Here is an 11,781-nt window from a genome sequence, read left to right as displayed (position 1 = left end):
AAAAAATCCAAAGCCCCCTCCCCTATCAGAAAATCAAATGGTTGCTTCTTTAGCTGTCCAATATATATGTATACAATGATGGCGTGTCATAGAAAAGGATATATTTAATCTTACATATAGATCTGGGTCTTAACAAATTATCAGAGAATATAGAATTGACAATATAAAAAAGAAGATGTGGTATGATTGCCAATAAGACAACTATTCACAAGAGACCAAAATGACACAGAAATAAACAACTATTTTTAACCGTACGGTCTTCAACATTGAGCAATAAATGCCATTTTTACGGAAAAAAATAGCGGTATCATTTAAGTCCACCTTCCGCTATATAACTGCTGCTCTCTCACAAAATAATTCGACCAATAATCCAGGAGAAGAATGATACAACAGAAATAATTAAGCGTGCCTCATATCTTCATTTCGAAATTGACAATGATGGTCGGTCAAAAACAAAACTATGACAAAAAAGATGATTTTAACTTCCAAATTATGATTTTCCATTTCCATGTAGCAATATTTCAGCAGCGTATATTGTTCAGTCAATTGTTTCTTTGTTGTGTTGTGTATACTGTTGCCTGTTTGTCTTTTACTTTTAGCCGTGGCGTTGCTAGTTTATTTTCGACATTGAATATCATTTGCCTCTTTTTTTAAATAGAATTATTACATATATTCACTGTAAGATAACATTAATTATTATAAAAGAAAAAAATGGTTGATTTACAGAAAAAAAGGTTATCAATTGGGGTATAGTATTATATATTATTATTTCATATTGTGCTTACCGACGGTTGTTAAATTTTTTTAGAATACATTTTCAATAGAATTGTCAATTTTTACAAGAAATCCTCCCTTTCTGTGACAATCAGTCTACAAACCGAAAACCATTAGATTTATTGTCAGCATAGGATGAGTGGTATATATATTATACAATTATGTTGGAAATTTTAAAAGTAACATATTTGATAATTGTTTCTATGTTCCGCTAGTCTTATTCAATAGTAAAATACTGTTAAGTACATTCAAAAGAATCTGATCATATTTGATGAATTTTTTAAAAATTCTATTATATTTTTTTCTTGGATTTTGACCTATTGCATTTTGTATTCAACAATGAGCATAATCGAAACCCTAAAGTAAGCTATAAAGACTTCGACAAGACAAATGTTCTACAATTCAAATGATAAACTACTAATGATCATGGTATTAAACTGTCAATAAAGTTAAGTGATTAACTTACGTAAACAAATGCATAATTTAATCCATTTAAAAAGGTCTTGTTAAGCAATTTTTAAAACTGTTTCATACTAGTATGTAGTATTTACACTCATGTGATATTTACCAAATCTTTCAACAGTTTCTTTTACATTGAATAACAATATATCATACATGTATCGTCAAATTGACTATAGATTACAATGGCAACGTCAATAGTCAGTATTCAGGAAAGTAAAGCAACGCCAATGTCATATTCATCTTACTTGTGCCGAATGCCATGACTATTTTGGCCTAAATTGAAAGTAATACAAGCTTCCCATCAATTGTGACCATTCGGAACCACATGTATCCGCCTTCTCTGAAAAAAATAACACAACAATTTGATTGGTTTCAGATATGGTGTCAGTGATATCATTTTAGAGTTTGACTAACTAACATACATTTTATGGTAGTATAAGATGCAGCAAATAGTTTGTATTGTTTTTGATATTTAAAAATAAATTATCACAATAGCTATTGTCGGGTATATCAATTAAAAAAGGAACAATACGTGCATTAAAAAGCAAAATAGCTTAAATATCTTACTTCAAGGAAATATCATAACGGAAACACATCAAACAAATGGAAAACAACTATCATTATTCTAGACTTGGTATGGGTACTTCGTCATGTAGAAAATGCTTGATTGAACCTGGTTTATATATATAGCTAAACTTTTGGCTTGTATTGCATCCGCATAGATTTCTATTACATTTACACCAATATAAAGCAATAAGTACAAAATGTATTAAAAGTGAACGACTTGTTGAAATCAAGTTGAGCTAGATGGTTTCCTATATTTTATTCAATACTTTGTTAGTTATTTGAATAACTGCAAATAATGGAAGGTTATTCTTTTCTTTGTTAGAAAAAAAATAGAAAAAAATATATATAAAACTAGCTGAATTATATTTCTAAAGCAGTGATTTGGTTTTCTCATTGTTTTCCTTATGTAGTACTTTAACCATCAGAATATATGTTCTTAAAGTTCATTTCCAAATTTGCTTCTAAACTAGAACTTAGTAATTGCGTTTGTCATGGTTATCTCCGATCTATTTTGATACCTGGATTTGAAAAATCTATATATAAATTAACTGATGATAAATGTATAGGTAGGTGAGATATAGAAATGGTATATTCAGTGCGAAGCGATCGATATGTTGCTGTCTTATAGAAGCTATTCCACCATACATGTTTAAATTTAATGTGAATTCTTGTACATGCCAAGCCATAGTGTCCTTTGCAAACAGTAGGTAGACATATATCCTTGACAATTATCAACCAGAAGTGACCTTATGCAAACCGGAGGTTTTCTATATATCTAGAATCAGCATACAAAAACCAACTAGTGACAAATTAGGTAACCTTTTTACACCATAATTACTTAATTATTTCACTTATTAAAAAAAAAACAGTATGTATAAATCATATATATTCGGAATCACTTGAAAGAAAGCTATCTTATGAAACTGGAAATGACATTTTTGTTACCTAATAGAATATTCATTTCCATACAAATGAAAAAGTATATAAAAGCCATATATTTTTTAGATTAAAGCGAAAAAGACCTTGTACTAAAGCTATCATGTGATAATGGGCATTTCTTAACCGAAAGTAGCAAATTATATCCTAGATTAAAGTCAATCCAATGTAGAAACCATATATGTTATAACTTAGTATGAAGAAACCTAGGATTGGACGCCAATAGTAACTTTGATCTCAGCCCATTCCGCGCAGAGAACCCATTTCTTCATTTGGTCCTATTATGCCTTGTTCACCTTTGTCTCCGAGTGGACCTTTATCTCCCATCGGTCCTTTTTTGCCAACTTCACCTTTGTCTCCGAGTGGACCTGTATCTCCCATTGGTCCTTTTATGCCAATTTCACCTTTGTCACCTAGTTGACCTTTGTATCCTTTTGATCCTTTGTATCCTTTTGATCCTTTGTCTCCTTTTGATCCTTTGTCTCCATGTAGACATTTTTGGACTCTCGGGCCTTTTATACAAAATTGTCCATTAGTTCCAACTAGATATTTGTCACCTATTTCGCTCATGTAGCCCTTTTCAATTGTTGGTGCATCTTTTATTCCAAATCTACCTTCAATAAAATAATATCAATTTCATTAAATAACCAATTAAGAATTAAACTAATTAGATGAAAGCTTTTATGTCTTACTTAATATGTAAAAAACATCAGAACAGAAACGTATGAATACCTTAACTTAATAGTAATCAGCGTAATTATCGAATTACATAGTATTATATGTAAAGGAATGTGTACTTTTTTTTACTTCTTCTGTGAAATAAACCATCAAAATAATGAGATGCATTGAAGACAGTGCTATGCAATGTCTATTATGCAAACTTGAATCTTTTTTCGATGAATATTCCTCAGAAATATGACAATTGTTTATCAAAGTCGATAGCCGAAAATAAAATAAAAGTATCCTCAGGTTATTGGTGTGGTCCTGAATTCAAATTATACTTAGAAAACATACAAAGAAAAAAATATAAAGATTAAAACCATCAAAGCTTACACACAAAACCCTAAAAATGAGGTTATGTGCTATGTTCGAAAATGCGGCGCGATTTTGTCTAATACTTAGTTCATTTCTGTGTGTGTTACATTTTAATGTTGTGTCGTTGTTCTCCTCTTATATTTAATGCGTTACTCTCAGTTTTAGTTTGTAACCCAGATTTGTTATTTTCTATCAATTTATGAGTTTCGAACAGCGGTAAACTACTGTTGCCTTTATTGGAACATGTTTTTTATATCTCCCCCCCCTTTTTACTCCCTACACTTCTAGCAAATGTAAAATAAACAAACATACCGCAATACGCACAGTAACACTATGTTCAAAAGAAGTCCAAGGCCGACGCCGATGTCAGAATAGGTGAAAGAAGAAACTAAACCAAATGAACGTTAAGATGTCTGCATATTGATTTGTATTTTCGAATAATGAATGAAGTAAATATTTGACGCGTCTGTGTTATCGAAACCCGAGTTTGATAATTTATCATTAATATAGAGATTTCTCTTATCACACTCAAACACGTTGTTACATACACGAGCGAATAAAGCAAGTATAGATATATAAACACGATAGTATGGTGACAAGGGAACGTCACAATAAAAAAAATAGATAATAAAAACGAGGAAGTGAAAAAGTCATATGTTGGTATTAAGCTTCCCGTTAAAGATTATACATGTAGATATCTAGATCAAGGAAAGGGAAGTGTTCATTGTTAGTATAAGTTTATTCAAAGTCAGTTCAGCAGTATAAACCTCCCAAATGTACATACTGAAGTCGTCATTATTGGGAGTCAATGTATCATTCAAATATCTAAATAATTAGAATAGATTTTGGATTTATGCAAAAAAAAAGTGACCCAACGACACATAAATCTTACATGGAGTTCACAATAGCTAAACTATGGTATTATAACATTGCTTGTTTTTCTTCAACATGTTCAACCATTGTGTTCCAATTTGCTGAGTTTAGACGCTTGGACAATTGCATATCAACATTTGTAGGTACCAGATGCACAATTTTGTGATTGCAATTATGATATTAATCTAGTGTATTTGAACAAAAGAAACAAGTAAAACAGCAAAATGAATAGGAATGTAATTGTCAAAATTAGTTTAAATTAAGGTGTTTTATACAACCTTAAGGAAGTACACCACTAATTCATGGTCCCATTGCTTTCTATGTTAAATTCCTCCGTTTCAAGCAGGCACACCTCTTTTATTTTAAGTTCAAATAAAGTGGCAATCATTGCATTTCAAAGCAACACTTTATGGTGTCTTGTACTGAAAAAATCAACATACCTTGCATGGCATATAAGAAAGAACTGGTTCCCGGAACTTCAGATGTACCAAAACAGGTACATGTACTTCAGATCTGACAAACAGACAAAATGTACCCTCTTTTTAAAATTTGGTGCAGTTTTTTTAATATTCAAAACTAAAAGTCCAAAAGTGTTCCATAATGATCACCAGTCCTTCAGCTTTCATTTGATAACAAAAATACCTAAATATTCTACATATTTTGAAAGTTACACTCATGCGTAGGAACTATTTTGTGTTAAATATGTACTACTTTCTGGTATGTGCTTTCTGGCCGGGCCTGAATTAGTGGTGTTACACCTATGACAAAACCAAACTTGCTATATTGACTTGTTTATTACTTTTTTTCATTCTATGATCTATTTCAAGCAATAAAAAACATATAAAGCTTTAGTCCAAAGACTATTTTATTACTTCAAAGCTCAAATTGGACTGGTAGTAACATATGGGTTATTCAAAGAAAACTGCATATGTATATTACCAGTGGCCAATATCCTTTTTTTTATTCTCAATATCACTGTTTTATTTATTAATTTCTATTAGGAAAGCTATGCGCTTACTAATAGTCATATTTTTATCAGAGGTTCTTCATTAAATAAAAATATATTAGTCTAAACTTAAGGCATAAATGAGAAATTATCCCCCTTTTTTTCTTGAAATTCATAAAAGGCTTTTTTTTGTATGAACCATAAATTCTGTGGAAAAAACATAGATTAATAAGAGCAATTTATATATACCTAAGCTAGATAACTTGCTAAACTGGTTCAAAATTGCATGAACAGTGAGATTTTAGAATTCTTATATGATTATATACCATTTGCCTAGATTGTAAAAGGCTACCACAAGAAAAACAAAAAATCTTGAAAAATCAGAAAATTATTTTGACCAAGAGCTATTCTGTTCCATATACAAGTCATAAAATACATGTTTTATGGATTTCAATCAGAAAAAATGTAAAAATAAGAACTTGGAGTCAAGTCCTAACTGCATGCATGTTGTATGATCATAAAAGGCTAACATACTTGAGTATGCCTATTTAAGAGCTTAAATTTCCCAAAAGCAGGTTGGTTGACCAAAAAAAGATGATTAAACATGATTACTAACATCATATTTGACTTATTTTCATTGGAATAGGTACTACTTCTAAAAATTGGATTTCTTGTGATTCTCTGTAATAGGAAGTACACCACTAATTCATGGTCCCATTGCTTTCTATGTTAAATTCCTCCGTTTCAAGCAGGCACGCCTCTTTTATTTTAAGTTCAAATAAAGTGGCAATCATTGCATTTCAAAGCAACACTTTATGGTGTCTTGTACTGAAAAAATCAACCTACCTTGCATGGCATATAAGAAAGAACTGGTTCCCGGAACTTCAGATGTACCAAAACAGGTACTTCAGATCTGACAAACAGACAAAATGTACCCTCTTTTTAAAATTTGGTGCAGTTTTTTTAATATTCAAAACTAAAAGTCCAAAAGTGTTCTACAATGATCACCAGTCCTTCAGCTTTCATTTGATACCAAAAATACCTAAATATTCTACATATTTTGAAAGTTACACTCATGCGTAGGAACTATTTTGTGTTAAATATGTACTACTTTCTGGTATGTGCTTTCTGGCCGGGCCTGAATTAGTGGTGTTACACCTTAATTTACTTATAGATAATGAATGCAAAAAAAAATTAATAAGAAAACGTGGAATAATTGCTAATGAGACAACTGTCCAATAAACTTTATAAATACCATGATAGACATTTTACGCCAAACGCGCGTTTCGTCTACAAAAGACTCACCAGTGACGCTCGAATAAAAAAATGTGTGAAGACAAAATACAGTTCGAAGTTGAAGAGCATTGAGGACCAAAAATTCCTAAAAGTTTTGCCAAGTACAGCTAAGGTGATCTATTCTTGAGGTAGAAAAGTCTTAGTCATGTTAGTATTTCAAAAATTCAAAATTTTGTTAACAGTTAATTTAACACACAAAGAGACCAAATAAAAAAAAAGTGAACAAAACCAGGTCACGTACGGTCTTTTTTAATGAGCAAGCCCAGTCATAGTCAGCTATTTAAGGCCCTAAAATGACAAATGTAAATGAATTGGATCGAGAAAACTAACGGCCTCAAATATGTTCAAAATGATGAACGAAAAACAAATATGTCACACAGCAACAAACAACAACCACTCAATTACAGGCTTCTGACTTAAAACAGGCACATACAGAATCAGGCGGGGTTGAACTAGTTTGTTGACGCCAAACTCTCCGTTAACCTAGGACAGTGGTTTTGCAGCACAGCATAAGAACAAACTATTAAAAAAAGCAACAGTAATATACCGCTGTTCGAAAGACATAAATCATTTGAGAGAAAATAAATACGGGTTACAACCTAAAACTGAGGTAAAAACACATCAACTATAAGAGGGGACAATACAAACACTGCAGTGCAACAAAAACCAAAACGACAATGACACACACATATAAACGAACTATAAGATAATAACTGCCATCTTCCGGACTTGGTACAGGACATCTTAATAAAAAAAAAGGTGGTTGAACCTGGTTTTGTGGCTAGCCAAACATCCCGCTGTCATGGCATTGTTAAATATAACACTGACATTATAACATTACATGACAGGACTAAAGTACAAATAAATGCAAGAACATACGGACAGAAAAATTACAAATAAACATTACAGGATATTTCGACATGCTAATTGTTATCATAGGTACCAGGCCTACAATCTTATACACCATGCGCGCGCTTCATCTATATAAGACCCAAAAACTCTAAGACAGCCCATAAAACAGCACAAAAAACCCGGCCTTGTCACTCGATGATAACGCTACAAAAGTGACGTCACAGGTAATTTTAATTTTTTTTTGATATTGTTCAAAATCAGGTTTGTAATTATGGTATTTGATGTATAATAAGACAAATTTCAGCATGTTTATCATTCCACTTTTTAGTTAAGGTACTATATTCGTGGATTGGTGTATTCTGGGATTCCATCGGTATATCATATACATTTTCATCATGTTCAATTTGTTCATCCATTTTTATTAAAATATTTTCTCAAAAGTACTCAACAATGCAGTGTGTGTTACATAATATTCTTAAAAGTTTTTGCAGTATGCAACTAGGCTTTTCAACTGTTTTATCAGTGATTGATCATTTCTTATGTTTGATATTAACAAAGGAGGTGGTTTCAATGGAACAATAGGTTTATACTTCACCTTTGAAATGACATTTGTTTCTCTATTCTGTCTAAATGTACTTAAATTATTATTATATATAGCTAACAAAGATACACTGAAATATAAACATATCTTCTCCTAACAAGTGAAGTGTAACATCGTCCGCTATTGTGTAAATACGGCGGAAAGATCTATATTTTATATACATCGGAAGAATTGTGTACAGACTTCTCTATTATATTTATTTTAGGCAGTTCAGTGTAGGCGATTAACATTTTGAAGATATAGATAGTATTTTTTTTTACCTATTTTGTTTTGAATGGCCTTATAAGATGTTAACATATGTGTTTACTAAATGATTTAATACTTGTGCAGTTTAGAAATCATTTAAACAATCATAAATACTGATTGAATGGTTAGAACGTTGTATATGACCTACACATTATATCCAGAATGAGAATAATCTAAGATACGTAATTTAAAACTCTACAGTATTCTAGAATAGTCCGATCTACAGAGTTCTATGAGTTTCACTTCTACAGTGTTCTAGAAGTTACCGTGATAACTATACATACAGACACTGACATTAGACTTGTGTTCTAATTTCAAGCATAAATTAATTACAATATAAACTCTCGCTTGACACCTCTGTATGAGATCATCTTGTGACAGTGTGCAGCAAAGCTTCGGGATCAGATTGCCCGATAGTGTGTAACAAAGCTTTTATAATATCAAAGACAAATGCAAATTAAATAATGTTCATCTGTTACTGTCTGCCTAAAATTAAAAACAATTAACCTCTTATCTATACTAAAATAACGAGGTCCAATTTGTTAGCCGGCATGGGAGAAAAAATATGAATCAAAGAATTCAACTTTATATGTAACTAATATAGGACAATGGAGTTGATAACAAATTACTCAATTCCAGGTCCTTTTGTTGTCCACATAATTAATATTACTAATTAACAAATTCCGGGTCGAATCTGCTATCGATACATAAAGTATATGTCACCTTTTATTTTACCTAATCTGTAAGTTCTGCATCTGTACGGCTGTGTATTTTGGGATTTTTTGTATGAACGGGTCAACATCACACCTAATTTTCAGGGTTATACAGGGTTGACACTATTCAGTTCAATTATTGTTGCATTGTTTACGGTTGTAGTATTTTAACATTATGACTTTATTATAGGTCGACGGTTCTAACAGAAAGATTATGCCGTACATTTTATTATCCATGCAGCATGAACTTATCAGATGAGAATACCAATACTAAAATGTCAGGCTAAAAATAAGACTTATACATAATTAGATACTTCATTCAGTCATGGACCTGGTACATGCATGCTGCGGGTGTGTTTTAGTATACTTTTAATATATGTATGACACTAAACAAATACTTGTAGTAATGTTTACATACCGGTGTACATAACTTTAATCTAACTCTCTTTCATCTTGTAACAGTATTAAAACATTTGACTTTTCTACTCTTTACACAAGTATTTCACATTCCAAACTAAAAGACAAATTGAAAGAGTTGGTATTACTTTGCTTTATAAAAAAGAATGACCAACGTAGATACAAGTATCTTGTCTTAGGGAGGGATAAATCATACTTTGTAAAGAATCCCTTTGATTCAAACAAAAAATTCTCTGAAACCGATATTATCAAGATGCTTGATTTCTTGATTGTCAACATATTTGTAACGTTCGGAGGACGTGTTTTTTAACAGACTGTCGGCATCCCAATGGGAACAAACTGTGCCCCTCTACTTTCCGACTTGTTTCTTTATTATTATGAGGCTGACTTCATGCAGGAACTTCTTAGGAAGAAAGATAAGAAGTTAGCAATATCCTTTAACTTTACTTTCCGCTATATCGATGACGTTCTTTCACTAAACAATTCAAAATTTGGTGACTATGTGGAACGCATCTATCCCATCGAATTGGAGATAAAGGATACTACAGATACAGTTAAGGCCGTACTTTAACCTATCATGGTTTACTTTTTAAATTGTTATTTGTATGGAGAGTTGACTCATTGGCACTCACACCACATCTTCCTATATCTATTCATATCTTGACTTACATCTAGAAATTGACAATGAGGGTCGGTTGAAAACAAAACTTTACGACAAAAGAGATGATTTCAGCTTTCCAATTGTGAACTTTCCATTTCTAAGTAGCAACATTCCAGCAGCATCTGCATACGGGGTATATATCTCCTAATTGATACGATATTCCCGTGCTTGCATTTCCTATCATGATTTTCTTGACAGAGGGTTACTGCTCACAAGGAAGCTATTAAACCAAGAGTTCCAAATGGTGAAGTTGAAATCATCCCTTCGTAAATTTTACGGACGCCATCACGAGTTGGTTGATCGTTATGAAATAACCGTTTCACAAATGATATCGGATATGTTCATTACGTCGTAACTACAATCCCATTCCCTTTCATGAATGTGACCTACCGAATTAGACTATTTACCGGATTTGTAATCACATAAGCAACACGATGAGTTTGACTGTCCCTTTGGTATCTTTCGTCCCTCTTTTAATAAATTTATAAATCAGATATTAATGTAATTGGATTCTCAGACGTCTTTTGGAGTTGTTTGACTGATACTTTAATGAACATAAACTACCTCATACTTGACTGTGAATTTATTAGACATTTTAAATTGCAGTTAAGAGAAACATTCCGGATAAAGAAAAGAAAAAAACAATAGGGTCTGACATATATTTTAAGTTAACATGGTTAAGTCAACATTTCTTATTGCATAATATTTCTTGTATTCTTCTAATTAATCTTGTCAAATTGTATTATACATTTGTACCTGTTGATGGCTACAATTTAAAGGTGATGTCTGGCCGTAACAAAAAAAAAATACCAAAAATTTTTTACCATTTTCATCCAGTTTGTGTATTAGTAATCTGTGACTTACCTTATCGAAGGCCTTTGCAAAATCATTTTATCAGTTGTTTATCGCAGGATAGGCCTCCCCTAAATCCATGTTGTAATGGATAAAGTATATTGGCATTATGTGGCTTGTTACCATGTGCTCTATGATTTTACATCAAATGCAGGTGAGTGATACTTGACGGTAGTTTATTGCGTCAAACCATTTTCCTATCTTGGACTTTTGCTCTTTTACAAAAATCGGATAAGTCACCTGCTTCATAGGACCGACTGAAGATGGTTGTTAATATTGGCGCAATATACAACGATAGTACTTTGAATACTCCTGATGTTATAGAGTCTGGTCCAGCATTCTTATAACATGTATAAGGGTTCAGATTTGATAATACGTTTATTACGTCATTGTAAGTGTTGTTTAAGTCTTGAAAAGTTTTATACTTCAAACTTATACTGCGTTTGGTAAGTACTAATTATGTAAGTATGCCGGTAAATTTTCACTTCTGTACTCAAACTCCGAATAACAAATTTATTAAGTTTGTAATAAAGTATTTACTCACATACCC

The 11,781-nt window shown here is 31.8% G+C and overlaps 1 protein-coding gene across 1 annotated transcript; it reads right to left on the bottom strand.

The window, feature by feature from the left end:
• Nucleotides 1-2,976: 2,976 nt before the first annotated feature.
• LOC139497579 (complement C1q and tumor necrosis factor-related protein 9-like) lies at nucleotides 2,977-8,157 on the bottom strand. The gene is made up of 2 exons (XM_071285811.1): nucleotides 8,079-8,157; nucleotides 2,977-3,353 (listed from the first exon to the last, which is right to left on the bottom strand). The coding sequence occupies exons 1-2, from the start codon at nucleotides 8,155-8,157 to the stop codon at nucleotides 2,977-2,979; spliced, it is 456 nt and encodes a 151-aa protein (XP_071141912.1).
• Nucleotides 8,158-11,781: the final 3,624 nt, after the last annotated feature.

This window comes from Mytilus edulis, chromosome 12, assembly GCF_963676685.1.
Source record: "Mytilus edulis chromosome 12, xbMytEdul2.2, whole genome shotgun sequence".
In the NCBI taxonomy this organism is placed as follows: Eukaryota; Metazoa; Mollusca; class Bivalvia; order Mytilida; family Mytilidae; genus Mytilus; species Mytilus edulis.
Note: the sequence above shows the minus strand (reverse complement) of the source record. Positions and strands in the feature narration are given on the sequence as shown.